This window comes from Sphaeramia orbicularis, chromosome 9 (assembly GCF_902148855.1).
Source record: "Sphaeramia orbicularis chromosome 9, fSphaOr1.1, whole genome shotgun sequence".
Taxonomy (NCBI): Eukaryota; Metazoa; Chordata; class Actinopteri; order Kurtiformes; family Apogonidae; genus Sphaeramia; species Sphaeramia orbicularis.
Window position 1 is genome coordinate 35,049,975 of NC_043965.1, and position 15,782 is coordinate 35,065,756.

General features: G+C 38.8%; 1 protein-coding gene across 5 annotated transcripts in view; it reads left to right on the forward strand.

Moving 5' to 3' along the window:
* Positions 1-15,554, forward strand: part of LOC115426104 (trichohyalin) — a 32,923-nt gene extending 17,369 nt beyond the window's left edge. For all 5 annotated transcript variants that reach the window (XM_030144066.1, XM_030144068.1, XM_030144069.1 and 2 more), the window contains 7 exons: positions 9,389-9,504; positions 10,922-11,087; positions 12,484-12,655; positions 12,778-12,911; positions 13,532-13,674; positions 13,765-13,851; positions 13,944-15,554. In XM_030144066.1, coding sequence (XP_029999926.1) covers positions 9,389-9,504; positions 10,922-11,087; positions 12,484-12,655; positions 12,778-12,911; positions 13,532-13,674; positions 13,765-13,840 — 807 coding nt within the window. In that variant the 3' untranslated portion in view covers positions 13,841-13,851; positions 13,944-15,554. The remainder of the gene's footprint in view (positions 1-9,388; positions 9,505-10,921; positions 11,088-12,483; positions 12,656-12,777; positions 12,912-13,531; positions 13,675-13,764; positions 13,852-13,943) is intronic.
* Positions 15,555-15,782: the final 228 nt, after the last annotated feature.

The following is a 15,782-nucleotide window of genomic DNA, read 5'->3' on the forward strand; positions in this document are numbered from 1 at the left end:
GTCATCACTACGTTTGACTGACTGAGCTGTGTTGTTGTCCTTTCTAACACGCTGCACTGCTGCAGTATTGACCTCGCGGCACACATCAGTGAACACCTAGGACACTGTCGCTGGACTGCCACTTCTGCAGAACAGACTCTAATGCTTCCCTGCTGCTGTGATAGCAAAATTCACAGCTCAGCTTGGAGACTATACTGACTGAGCTGGTCTTGCCTGTACTGGGTTGTGATGGAGTATCTGGGGGACAAGCTGTCAGTGGCCCACTCTCAGGTGTCAGGATGGGTGGGGAATGTTCGTCGCTCCCTTCACGGGGCACTCAACTTTTTATCCAGCTCAGTGGAGAGGGGAGGCAGAGGAGAGGATGGGACTGGAAACTTCAAGAGAACCAACTCTCTGCGCTCACTGGCCTCCCGCAGCAGGGAGTCCATCCGCAGGTTTTCATTGCGCAGCCAGCAACGTCTGTCCTTACGCAGGCGCACCGCACCCAACACACCCACTGCTGTAAGGCAACACACATTTAAAGTACACACATCAGGGAAGCACTGTTTTCACTTTCCTTTCCCCATTTTAACTAACCAATATAGAATGTGTTCACTATCGACACCACCTAACATTGTTTAAGTAAGGAAGTCTCTCTGTATCTCGGTGTTCAACCAGCACAGATCTGTAATGTCACCCAGTTAACAGCTGCTCCTTCATCAGCAATTTGGTTTCCGGCCAAACATTTCAAACATGTAAGGAACTTATCCATCTGTCTTGTACTCATCTGACTTTTTCTGCCTGCACAGCCTCTGCTGCCTCTCATCCTTCTCTGTCTCTTTTCCATCACTTATTCATCATATATTCTCTTCTGTAAAGTGTAAACATGGCTTTGTCTGTTGCTTTGTGTAGTAAAGCTGTTGTTATACAGGTACTTCAGGGCATTCTGTGGTGTGCAGTGCATATTTATAGGGATATAATTAAGCACGGTTAAAGAAAAAAATAAGAAATACATCATTCTCTTTATTCATTTCAGTTGCTTCTTGCCTCTGCTTTGAGATCTAACCTGTTTGGCGCCGTATGTAATGGGCTGATTTAGAAATCCATGTAGGGTTGTGAATACATAGCAGTCCTTCCTATCTTTAGGTCACGCCTGTTTGCTTATGAGTCACAACTTCTAAAGATAAGATGTGTTTTCATTGCGTCCATATGTCATGCTTAGTCTTGCTCATCGGTGTCTGTGATTAAAGGGGCAAAGATGGGCCAAAGTGAAGTCTGTAAGTAACGGCAGGAGGCCAGTGACCGTTCAGTGTCATACATAGTGGCCACTGTCCACAAGACTGAAGCTTTATAGGCAGACATTTCTCTGTGACTATTGCTGACTTGTTATAACCTTTGATAATATAATATTTCTTTCGCAATTCAGTATGTCATCATAATATTTTCCCCCTTATCGTTTTACAGGTATATAAAGATATTGACATATGATAGCCTGCAGTTGCTCATAATCTCATCTAACTTTGCAGGATGACAGAAACAAAATCTCTAGACCATTTAAGTATTCACATGACATTTGTGTCATATCAAATGTTGTGTAAATATAAACGTCCAACTGTTGGCATTAACTAAGCTGTGAAACCACTGGCCTAGCATCATGAGTTGTGGAAACATGTCAGTCTAAACAGTCAAAGGGAATGCAGTTGTGAAAATTATATTATTAAATTCAAGACTTTTTTGCATCAAAAAAAAGGCAAGGAGAAAAATTGTACTTTACATCTTCCTTACTCATCACAAAATAATCAACAATATACATAAATATTCTATCAGTTTCCATTGCTTAACATTAAACACAGACACATGAGAAAGAAAGACATAAGCATCAGCTTCATGTAAACTATATATATCCATATCTTTATACATTTTTTTACCTGTTGGATATTTCAATAAGCCTTTTAACCAATCTGATGAAAATTCAGCAGTTTGACACCGTTGAAATATGACTCAGCTTTAAAGGAGTTTATGCATATTGTTTCTACAAATTTTTTAAAAAAATAAATAAATAAATATCTCTCAATTAGGGATGTAAGGATTACCGGTAAAATGATAAACCGCAGTAAAATTCCCAGTGGTTAGTAGTACCGTTTAAATTCTAATTATCATGATAACAGTGTTTTATTACCGCACTTTGAAAACAGAGAGAGCGAGAAAGAGAGAGAGAGAGAGAAAGCGACCTGTTAGTTCTTTCTATCTATCTATCTATCTATCTATCTATGGAAAAGAAACTAAAACAACTCAAACTTGATATGGAAAATGGTCAAACAATGGCCATAAGGTGTCATCTTTAATGCACATTTGCATGTTTGATGTTTACATTGTAATATATGAATGTTTCTACCAACAAAGTACATTGTGCTGTTATTTTATTTGTTTCTTTGTTGGTTTTTTTTGTTTTTTTTTAAATACAACTTTATTAAATTATTTCATGGTTTGTATAAGTACTTTTTGAACATTTTGAGCACAATTTCAACAATACCGCGATAATAATGATAACTATGATAATTTTGGTCACAATAACCGTGATATGAAATTTTCCTATCGTTACATCCCTACTCTCAATACAAATGATTTCTCTGTTTATAACCTGAAAAATAATCCTTCAAGTCTTGTAGACCAACCACATCACAACACACACTCATGTCAGGGCCAGTGCTCTCTGCTGGGCTCAAGTCTTAAGCCAAGTCAGGTTTTTACATTCCTCCCCTCTGTTCTTACTAGACTCTTTGTGCAGCCTTGAGCTTTTCTCTCTATGTACCACTTATATAATAAAAGAATAACACTTGCACTGTTGGCTTTTCCCAGCAGAGATCATCTTAATGTAAGCCCTCTGACATGCGGCTAGAAAGTCCATTTGTTGATGTGAGATTATTCCTCATGGGAGCAGTTGTTTTTGAATATCTGTGGGATATTGATATTGATTACTGCCTGAGTCCATGAGTGCACACTGAACATTCTTTCCCACTCCACCCTAGCCAGATATATTAGAGCCGTTGTATAGGAAATGGTGAGTAGTGACATAGTGTAAATATAATGTGACTGAATGTCACTGCAGCACTGATCAACATCCCACCATACACTCGCATTCATTACTCTGAAGTGTTGTTAACTGGGTTATAAACTTATGTCTTGGACTCTGTGCTCATGTAAACACAGTTATTGTATCTACAGTGGCCACTTGCTTTGGTGTGATTTGAGACCATCTGTTAGATACTTTACAGCACTGTACTTCCCCTTTCACAGAAAGCAGTGCAGAGACTGGGCATGTTTTAGTCATTGGATTTTCTTTTGAGGCTGAATAAACAAGCAAAGAACATTTGACTTTTCACTGCATGCATAAATCAAAAACAAAACAAAAAGACAATTCACTTTTAAAAATTAATTTAAAATGAATTTAGCATGGTCAGATTTTCAGTGTCTACTTTGCAGATTAAAATCAATCGACAACCGTGTTTTATTACAAGGTCTGTTTCTTCTCTGCCTAAAAATGTTCTTGAAGGTCAAATGAAGCATAGTTAAAACTGAGACAAGCAGATCTATGTACATAACATAAAAGCAATGGTGCAATGTAAAAGTTCATTCAAGTTAGGAAAGATACCAGAATTCAACAATGCACATCTTCTCCTGCTGCTCACTCCTCTCTATCGTAATTGTAAACTCTATATGAAGATGGATGATGCATTATTTCATGTCGCTGTAGCCGAAGCACACCAAAAAAATCACAAGTACAGGAGCTACCATGATGCATCTGTGACAATGTGGTAAGAGCATGGAAAGTCTACTGTATGTAGGTGTTGAATAATATTTTACATCTAAAAACTAGACCTATGTTATATCTTTTTCTGACCTCTGTACTTGCATTGTATCAACAGTTTCAGACAATGCCGTCATACCCAATTTACTAACAATTACATTAAAACATGGTGCATAAAACCAACATAAAACTAATTCCAAAAATGAATTAACATTTGTAAATGTGATCTCTATCTGAATCGTTTCAGATAGATTGTCATCAGGAGCAATAATTCCTATGACCCTGCATATCATCTACCACCAATACAGCATTTATTATTGTTTTGACTGAGAGACCCCCACCAGAAGAAAGTACATAGTGCACATTTAATTGAACAAAAGTCAAAGGTCATTAAATTGTATAGGTATTTTAATAAATATTTACATTTCTTGAGGCTTCCTTTTCAGTTTTGGTGAATTGTCTTATTCCAGCTTTGTAAGTTTTAGGCCTAATATTTCCTGGTTTCTTTACTTGCCTGTGACAGGAGTCAAATGTTTTAACTAACAGATACTTGTCACTAATTTCTGAATGTTTGTAAGCTGAACAACTCATCAATAACTGACTAATTAATTGGTAATGACATAAAAAGTTAGCTTTAGCCTAATAACGTGTCATCTCATGTTTTTAAATACCTGTGTCTGATAAGAAAATCCAACTACCAAAGCCTACATGGACCGAAACAGTGTCCCCGTTCTACTCTCCACCTTATTGTTGCAATACAGAGGTTCACACACCTCTGTGTCTGGTCCAACATGTGTGTGTCAATGGTAATGTGTGGCACCCAGAGATCAGCCTGTTATCAGGTAGAAGTTTCCAAGGCCTCGTCCCAACCCCTTCCTCCTGAGATTGTCATTCAACCCTGTTTAGTGATCAGCCCTTTCTCTCCTTCATCCTTCATTCATCCGCTCTTTGTTATGTTGTTTCCTTCGACACACCCTTCCTGTCGTCGTCTGGGGGAAGCTGGCTATTGCTAATGTTATTAAGGAAAAGCCTGGCTCCTTACAGCTATAAATCATTGCTACTGAACCTGTTGGTTCAGTCGGCCTCCATCATGTTCCGACTTCTCATGTTCATGTCTGTAAAGTTTATACTAGTAAGTACCAGTTCAGCACAGAAGCAGGGTTTTGTTGTTATTGTTTGGCCGTTAAACCATTCTAGTCTAACGGTATTCAGACAAAACCAAACCAAAACAGTAGAGTGAATAATAAATTATTTGAGATTATGATTGAGGCTCAACATGACATTATTCTTTGAGGGGTTTGTTGTAAGTCTTTCCTTTAAGCTGTTGTATAATGGTGCCTCTGCAACATGTTCAAGCAAAGGCAATGTTCCTTCTGTATGATGATCAGGTGAGGGCGTGTTTATCCACACACATAGGATCGGAATTTTTATGACCAGAGTTTTACAAGGTCTGTTTTTAGAATTTTTTTTTTTTTTTGGGGGGGGGGGGCATTTTGACAGTAATGATAGCAGAGATACAGCAACTCGTAAAAGAAAACAGGAGGATACATAATACCAAGGTCCTGAAATAGTATTTACAGCAGGAATGTCACAGTTACATAGCCCACTGAAAAATGTTTTTGGCTTTTTTTTTTCTCCCTCTGGACACTCAAAGTGCCAGACTGTGCCTGAAATAAAACCTTGTATTGCTTTTTAATCATGTGTAAAAACAAAATGTGCTATTATGTAACAGTATCACTGTCTCTAGACTACTTCTAATATGTCTCCGGCATTTCTTGCCACAAAAAGTAGCTTATTTCAGCATCGCTTGTATATGACGTCTGGATCATAATCTGTTGTACAGTATGTTCTAGAAAAGCTCGTAAAGCAGCAGCTGTTGTTGTTGTTGTTGTTGTTGTGGCCTGTGTACACGTGTTACGTTTAAAATTTTTCTAATCTGCCCAGAAAATGGGACGATCACTCATAAATGTGTCATTATTTAGACACTAGATACACCAGTGGAATTTATGTAATGATGCTGTATGTTTATATAAAAACAGGTATTAAGTGTCATAATTTAAGGTTCAGTGTGTAATGTTTTACTTGGATTTATGGGGATATGATTGTAAAAATAGAGAATAATATTGGTAATTATGTTTCATTCATGTGTAATCAGCAAAAAATAAGAATCATTGTGTTTTTGTTGCCTTAGAAGGAGCTGATTATACCTACAGAAGTTGTGGGTCAATGGGTTGTCAACTATATTTCTACTGAAGCTCATAACAGACTTCATCTTCTTTTTGCTATCACCTACTTCATTTGCGTGAGGACCAGAGTAATATATTCTCACCAAAAAACCCCAAAACAAAGGTCTTTCACATTTGCTACATGTTAATTGGTTGGTGTAGTGAAGGATGAGGTGAGTTTTGGTCTTGTAATCTACAACTTTTACGACTAGATGCAACTGAAGAGTACACACACTGACCCTTAGTTTAAATAATAACATAAGACTGAATATAACCTAACCTTTTTATGAGATACAGACGTAAAATTAGAATGCACAGAAAGCATAACAAGCAGAAGTGCATAGATATGAAGAAAATGTGAAGTTCAGGGAAGTCATGTAATTTCAAGCTAAAGAAACATTTTTTAGCATTCATTTAAAAATATTTTACATGCCAACTCCCCTGATTATTCCAGGTAGACCAACTAAACCATAAGGACCAAGTGTGACATTTGTGGCAGTTCCCAAATGAATTTTTCTCTCTATTTAACCTTTCCTAAGTGGTTTATCACCATTTATTATAATATTATCCTCTGAATTTTGCATTGTTTCCAGTGAAAATCATCTATTTTCCTATTTTTAATTGACTGATCATGAAGATGTTCATAAAAGCTTAGAGTAAAGTTGAGGATTATTATAGGAAAAAAATAGAGAAAACTGAAGAAAAGGTGACTTTTTCAGCAAAATCTATCATAACTGAGCATAAACCAAGTGTGTCCATCCACTGTCATTGATCCAACTCCATGGGTTTTACTGGTGAATCAGTGTTGTAGAAGATGACTGTTTCTACGTCCACTACGAAGCCTCGGAACACCCAAATGGGCCATATCTGATGACCATGAAAAGATGACAAACTGCATTTTACACCAATTATTTACATGCATTGTTAGGATTAGTGGATCAACAGTTTAGATCAGTAGATGCTTTTAGTTGATGGTGGATGTTTGGGTTTTTATGGCTTAATACATGTGGTGAGTTGATGTGGCACAATAGCATATTTTGCTTTTCATAGAAAGTAACAATTGAGCTTGAGGGTATTATAATACCTGAAACTTCCTCCCACCGTTTTATTACAGGTAGTACAAGGTTCAGTTGCACATTTATTATTTTATTACGCTGAGTTTGAAGTTCAGTGATTGATATTTTATTTATTGTATTCTAGGATCACTGGTTCCGTCATCTGGTTTGTGACAGAGTGCAGGGTGGTTAATTTCAGACATAATGTGCTTTGCATAATGTGTTTTCAGTGGTGAAGCATTTGGAAGAAAGGACATACATCTTGATGGCAGGTTAATCTTTTTTTTTTTGGGCCGGAGTATTGTTGTATTGGCCTTTAAAAATCCACCGCGGGTTGACCTCTAGTCATTATATATAGGTATTGTGATCCATTGTTTTTGGATATAGCAGGTGACTAAGTGTTTTGACCCTGTGGTGTCAGATTGAACAGAACAGTCTGTGTTGTAAAGCCTTGAAGAGGATGAACTTGATGTGAAGTACCCTCTTAGATGCAGGGATCTGTGCTCAATGCTATTCTCACTGCGCCGTGTTTTCTTTTTGCCTGTCAGGAAAAGGTTCAGCTGATGAATGACATCCTGCACTGCTGTTCTTTTTCTTCTTCTCCTAAACTAAGTTGCGCTGCTTTAATCAAAAGTTCTCACAGCCCCCGTCTATCTCAGCTGCTCTTGCCAGCTCATTGTGTACTGTATGTGAGAACAGAGATACAAGAGCACTGCAAAGGAGTGCAAGAGAGGCAAAGAAAACAGGGACCGCATTCATGAAACTCAAGAACGAGAGCTCTAATCTACAGTCGCCGCTCATATAAACATCACGACTGAACCGCTCTCATGGTCTAGGAACCTGAGCAATCACGGAGCCAGGTGGATCACATTTCTCTGTCCACGCCTCAGGCAACCTTTGAGGACAGAAGGATTTTCTTTTGTTTTTTTTCCTATATAGGCCAGGGTTATCAGTTCATGCCCAGGCGTGCCTCTGTGAGTTCTGTGTGGTTTTGAGACAGTATGTCCTCTGTACCGGCCTCATTAAAAGAGACATGGTTCAGTAGACAGCAAACACATACTCAGTCACCCACTCACCCACCACCATCTTTGTCCCAGCTCTGGTCTTGTCTCTATTAACTCATCCCTTCACTTTTCATTTTCTATTTGACCACTGCTCGCTGCTCAGCTGCAACACATTGTAGCTCTGTTGGCAGAAATGCCGGCTTTTTACTGGAAGCGATGGAGCCTGTTCAATATGAGGAAAACCTGCTATATGCAATAGCACTGTTAAGTACAGAAATGCCTATTCGCCTCAATACAAAAATATTAAAATGTGATATAGACGAGATTTTTTTTTGCTTTGAATGATACACTGCTTACATTGACTCAAACCACTCATTTAATTCAGGTAAAGAATATTATTTTTGAGGATACTTTTATTGCACAAAGTTTGGAATACTGTCCTTATGGAAGAGGATTAGGGCCACTAGAAAAAAAAAAAAATTAAGGTCCAATATATATTTTTATTATTATTCTTAGAAAAAGGTCAGAATTCTGACATTAAAGTCAGAATTGTCCCACTTCTCGTCTGTTTTGATTGGTTGCTGGATTGGACCAATCACAAGAGTTTCTGCCTTCCCATCTGCTCCTCAGGAACCCCTGGGATGCATTAAAAAGTCGCCTAAATCTGTCATTATGTCAGCCTGCTGTACTCATCCTGCATGACATAAAGCAAAAGTGACACTCTCCCTGAAATTTCAGAGAAAAAGTCATAATTCTGACTTTAATTTCAGAATTCAGACTTTAATCTCAGAATTCTGACTTTTTTCTCAGAATAATAATTTTAAAAAATATACTGGACCTTAATTTTTTATTTATTTACTTTTGGGGTTTTTTTTCCCAGTGGTCCTCTTCCATATGTCCTTGAGTAGTTTTTCGTATATCTTTTTTTCACTCAAATAATTAAATAAATCTAGTTGGTGTTAAGAGAAATATTGGTTTGTGAGAAATTGACTGTTGACATAAATGTTGAAATAAAACAATGGTTTTTCTTGTTCATTGCATTTCAGGTTGTCTTTTACAATGTGCTTGTCACATACTTATATCACACTGACAATGAGAATGTGATTTATCTGTTAACACTACTTGTTATGTGCTGGCATTCACTACAACTTCACTTTTATATGCCACATAATTATAGCTCACTGTTTAAAATTTACAAGAGGGAAGGTTTGTCATACAGATGCCATTGTGAAGCACTGATTTGGTATCTCCGGTATACACATGGCATACTTTTTTATTCCTCTCCACTGATTAACACACTCTGTCGTCTGATCTTAGGTGCAGCAGAAGCCAAGTGTCAGCGGTGAAGATGAGGGGAAGGACTCAGAGACACCAGTTCATGAGACTGACAGCCAGTACGGGACGTGGGAGACGGGGCTCCGTACTGATGACAGGTACATGCGCTGTACAGTCAGAGTGTCTCCAGTGTCAAATCACAAGGTGTTTTTATGTGTTCAGGTGTTCATGCACCAAACACAAGCCAATGTTTACATACCTACCTTGCAGTGTGATTGTTGATTGGAATGAATTTGGAAGGGGAAAAGTGCAAAGGGATTAGAGCTGAACATATTTTCAGACATTATCACACCATGGCCAGGTGTGATGTCCAAATTGCAGAAGCGATCATATTTTTGAGAAAGATTAAAAAATGTCAGCTTTAAAAAGTATTGTGGTGCTATATTATGTCCTACTGATGCATAGGAAGGAGCTTGTTTTGTACAGGAGCATATAGATATAAGCCCACAAGTTCCGTCAAAAGTCAAATTTGTCAGAATAATTGCAATATGATTCTTTTTGTGCATATCATTCAGCCTGGGTTGATTTTAATGGAGCAACACTAGTAGAGTTAAATAAACATCCACCTACCTTGTTATCCTGTAAATAGCTTTACTGTCTTCAGATTCTATAAAATCACTTAGTGCTGACTTTAACAATAAAACAACCATTAAAATAAAAGACTGATGAGAACTAGAAGATGATTACATAATAACACCGGAATTATTAATATTATATCATTAATAATGCAAACCATTCATAGCAGTTAAAAATAAAAACTCATACAGTTTGATATTGGTTTTGGCTTTACGCCCTAAAACTACTTTAGAAGAGGCACTAAATGCATGTTCACCCAGGCAAAAAATAATCCATGTACAAGACAAAAAAAATGATGAAAAGGAGAAAAAGCTGTGTACAGTACTAGACCATAAATACATAATTTGTCTTTAAATATTCACGTTAACATTTTTAACCTTTTTTTTTTTTTTGCAACTTCTATGCCTCAAACCTGGATAAAAGCAATGATTAATTGGTTCTATGGTCTTGGCTCCTCAGTGAAATAGCAGATTATAGTGAATTAAAACTGCCCGAGCTCAGCTTTTTAATATACAGATTACTCCTCCATATCTACTGTTAGATTTTGCCAGCTGCCTTCAGTGCAATCTAACAATGACCTCCTGTGGTCAGGAAGTAATATCACATCATTAAGCTCCACTTTAAAGATGAGCAGTCACTTTCTTCCATTTGTTTTATTGCCATGCGGAACAGAAACCTACTGCTTGCAATAAAAACTCAAGTCTCTCAGATGCTCTATAATGTATATATGAATAATTTTTGTTTTGTCCAGTCATGGTGACAGAGGAGGCTTGCAGTGTGTTCTTAGTTGCGTCATCTAAATCATAGCTTCCCACGGTGATGTCTTGCCGGGAACAAAAAGAAACCTATGACTCAGACTCTTATTAGATTTGAACTGTGGTTACAACAGCAACAACACCGGTGTTTTCAAAAAGTCTTTACAATCCTCTCATTTTCCAGCCTGACACCTGCCACTCCCAGCTCTGAAAGTAATCTCAGCCCTTCACCTCGGAAACCCACTCCTCCCCACACGCCTGGTGAACATACCTCATTGTTGGACCCTGACACTGTGGATGCTGTCCCTTCTTCATCCTCATCGGAGAGCCAGCCGCTGTCCTTCCCTGATGTAAGTGTCACCCAGCCTGACTCACAGGAAATGGTCTGTTTGGTGACCATTTCCTTTAGTTATCTGTGGGTCTTTAAAGTTCCCCTCGATACATAGATTAAAAAAAAAAAAAAACAACCTCCGACCCAGAAATTCCTGAGAATGACAGGGTTTTGATAAAGACAGGAAACATTTTATGTGGCGTTTTCTTTTACCTCACCTAGCCTCCTGTCATTCTAATGTCAGTTTCAGATTATTATTATTGTATTATGATATTGTGAGTTTTAACAGAATCTGTAGATGTGATATAGAGCTGGACACCACAGTATATCAAATTAATTTGATTAGTTGAGGTTTTACTCTCTGAAAATTGTGATAAATTGAGATTGTTCCTCTGTAGATCTCCCTTGCTCCTGAACATTCAAAATGCAGCAGATAAGCTTGTTGTTATTTTTCCATGTGAATGTTACTCCAATTGTATGCTCTATAGTTTTTCAAAAGAAAGAATATTTTCAAATTACATTTTGTCTTCACCTCATGAAGCCAGAAAAGATTTAAATCAAAATCAGTTTTTTATTTTTTATTTTTTTGTAACCCCCAGCTCTATCGTGGTGTTTTGCTGTGGCATTTGTGTTGGACTTCAGCTGCTCATTAGGTTTAGTGGGCACAGGTTTGCATGATTAGGTCACTGCTGTTGAGAGGTTTGATCACAGGAGAGTTGGGGGAGGATAGGAGAAAGACTTCTTTAGCCACTAACATTGTTTTAATGTGGATGTTTTTATCCACATGTGAGCTCATATGTCAGGTGTATCTCCAAAGAAACCAAGTGAAACATTTGATCATTTGTTAATTCTCTATTGTGTAATGTTTTGTTCACCCCTCCCCTACCTGGGTAGGTGGTAGGGTCCATGCAGTTGTGGCTGAGAAGGCACAAAGTTAGTGGTTGAAGGGAGGGAGTAAAGAGGCGGCAACATGGTTAGTTTTGTATTCTGTTCATCTTAACACATTACTCAGGCCTAGTCCACACTATGCACACACAGTATGTAAAAATGACTACAATCAGTGGTGCATGGTGTGGATTATGTAATAATGGGCACTGAAGGCTTTCTATGTATAAACAGATTCTCATGAACATTCTACTTTGGAAGGTGTTTTAGTGACTTGAACTGATGTTTGTACATTTGAGTCTAAAAATATCTCTAAGTTGGTTTTAATGTCCTGGACTTTATTTTTACATTTTTGTTCTTCAGGATTTATTTGATAAACCCTGTGTTTTGGTGCCTTTTCTGGCTCTTAAGATATAGATGGCAAAGAACACGAGACAATACGAGTCCTCTGGTGTAAAATGTGCAACAGATATTGTAATGGCATTAAGATTTTCATGGTTTATATTTAGTTTTTGTGTTTGGATGTTCAGGCTCCGACCACTCTCCTCGACACCAGTGCACTGCGCTCCAGAGCCCAACTGGGAAAGAAACGAGCCCCTCGGACACGACCCACCAGAGCTGCCCGACAGAACGCCGCCCAGGCTGCACTGGCCGACAGAGAGGAAGAATCAGCTGAGGACTGGCTTTACCGAGACTCTACAGGTCAGCGTCTCACTTGGACGTCTAAACGCTATGTCTTTGATGTGCATCCAAAACAACTGAATGTCCAACACCTCTCTCTGTCTGTTTGCTTACATATGTCTGTTGTGCTCTTCCTGTGACAGAAGAGAAGGCTGAGTCTAAAAACGATGACTCAGGCTCCGCAGACCAGGCCAAAGGAGCTGATGCCAGTCCTGCTGTGGCCTCTCAGCCTCAGAGGGTCGCTCTGTTCCCTGGGATGGACCCCTCAGCTTTAAAAGTGAGCTTTTACTGCTGCAAAAACACCGATATTCTAAATCCACTGCTCTGTAAATGTCTAAAGAATGCTCCTCAGTCAAATAGTATGGCCATGTTTTAATAGAATATACTGTTTAATGTGACTGCACAATTAATCAAATCTTAATCATAATATCAGCCTGTGTTTAACTGTGTAGAACTGCAAAAAGCTACAATTTACAGGTCCAGATTTAGGAGGATTTAGGATGATGATGATTACCAGAAATACGGAACAAAAACCAAATGTAGCCTTGGGTGTGTGGGAGTATTTTCGTTTTAGTGACAGAGCAGTAAGAGGTTAAAGTGTGTGGTATTTTTTGATATTAGGTTAAGTTTGCATGTTTCTCTTGATGTTTTTCAATGACATAAATTGAATAATCCCCCACAAACATTGCAATAGGACTTTTTCAGCCCTACTGTTTACATCAGGGGTGTCAAACTCATTTTAGTACAGGGACCACATACAGCCCAAAACCCCAAATAACTTGTCTGTTTGCTAATCTGCCCTTTGTGATGATATTCAGTGCTGCTTAAGCATTACTGTGATACTTAAAAATTACAGTGAAAGACATGCACCTAAAGGAACCCGATTCCTGTTTTCAGGCTCAGCTCAAGAAGAGGAGTGACTCTGACAATCAGACGGATGCGCCTGCCCCCTCTCCCTCCCAGATCTCTCGCTCTCCCAAGTCACCCTTCCTTCCACGGGCAGCACGTGTACTGCCCCCACCTGGTGGAAAAGAGAATGGGTAAGTGAACGGCAGATATTTTCTCTAAGGTTACCTATAGATTTAGCTTTGTTTCCATTTAGCAGCATTTTGTTTCTCTTTTCTTTGTAGCGAGGAGGACTCACCCCAGTGGCTGAAGGAGCTGAAATCCAAGAAGCGCTTGAGTCAGTATGAAAACGAAAGCTAAGAAATATTTAGGTCAGTATTTTGTCTTTTCCTCCTCGCAGTTCACATTTTTTTGTTTGCATTGCATGTGTCTTTAATACCTATTTCTTCATTCCTCCCTACAGGATGCCTTAACAGATGAATCTATATGAAACAGAAGCCTTAATGTATGACCCAGAGTGCAGGAGTGGTGAATCTACTGCTGCTGATGTATTTTCATTTTGTTTTACGCTCTCTTCCCATCTGGGTCAATAAATGTGCATGGTGCCTTTTTTATTGAAATAGAAAAAAAGCAACAGGAAAAAAGTCATCAGGCTGCTCTGCTTATCCATTTTATGCTTCAGTCTGTGGAAGCTCCTCCATACCAGAAGGGACTGGACATGAACACTAATACAGGGACCAGGAAAACTGAGCAAAAGGAGAATTGTTTCCTGTCAGGCTGCACTTCAGGAAATGGTTAATTTGTGGGACCATCGCACCTTTTTACGGGACGTGTTTCATCATGTACTGGTAAACAATCCAGCCAGTTCTCCAAAAGATGCATTTAGTTTCCGTACTTGATGTGTACGTTCAAGTTGTTCATATATGTATGTCATCTGTCTTAGGAGGTTGTTGGAGGGAGTCACAAGCATTGCCATAGGATAACATTTCAGAGGCTAATGATTGTCCTTCTTGAACATAGTGAACAAATCCCTGCTGATGTGATTGTCAGTAGGGAGTGTATATTATGTTAGTAACTGTAATCAGGAGATGTTATATTTGTATCATTGATTTAACAAAGACAGAGCTAGTTTTGAAAAAACTAAGATGCATCAGTACAATAGAGGCTCCAAAGCCTTTTACTTTGATACACTCCACACCCTAACAGTGTCACAATTTGCTGCATACTGTGTAATTTTTGTGTAAAAATAAATTTGTGGTTGTTAAAGAGGGATGGGAGACTTTTGGCCAAGTGACTCTGCATCTTCCAATCATGCACACTCCTTATCAGCACAAACACGCTCTTCAGACTTTAATGAAATCAGCCTGTCGTCTTCTTAGCTTGAATGAATGTAGCTATAAGCATCCATATAAGCCATACACTCACCTCATACCCTTCACACTCCACAATCATGTCTGGATAATGTATGTTTTTCTCCAACAAATGTGCAATTATGCGGCTGTTTTGTCCTCATGTGCATGCACAATCTTTGCTTTTGAATCAGGCTTTGCTCAAATCACAGGCCCAGAGTGACGGGGTGTTGGCAACACAACTGGAGTGGAATGACAGTTTGTACAGTCCATGTCTGAATGAGTCGGACCACACTCACAAACCTTCACATCGCTCCGTGTGTATTAAAAAATTGTACCTACTTTTTTGAGCTTGACTGTAATCTTCCTCTTGATGTTCGCCATCCACCTGTTTGCTCTGCGCTTCTATTCTATAAAGCACTTTGTCACTTGATGCACTACAGCACTGATCTGCCCCCTCTTGTCGGCCATGTCTTGTCTCCTGTATTTGGGTGAAGTCATTTGAATGCTTGTGCAATGCAACTGGATGTGTTGCTTTGAGTCGTTGGAGTGAGTCTCCCTGGTTTCTGTGTACATTATGTTTTACTTTGTTATAAATTTGAGGGTTTATTTTTTATGTCTTTCTTTGTCCTTTTTTATTTGAAAGTAAAGATGTATATTGCACTGTGTTGTTCTGGCCAGTGTCTTAAAGTGAATACATTCTTAATAAAATTTACTTGACATGAGCCACTGTCTCCACTTTGTCGCTTTTATCTTGATGATATATTGAACCTGGATTTGCGATTGAGGCTGGTGTAAGTTGGAGAGTGTGTATGTTTGTGTGTGTTTGTGCTGAGCAGGGCTGTTTGCTGAATCCTCTTGGCTCTCTCTCCTCATGCCCACACACAGTGCTCGCTGGCAGGCAGGCAGACGGGCAGGGCAGCGTGTGCCAACACAGCTGCCTATTGAGAGGC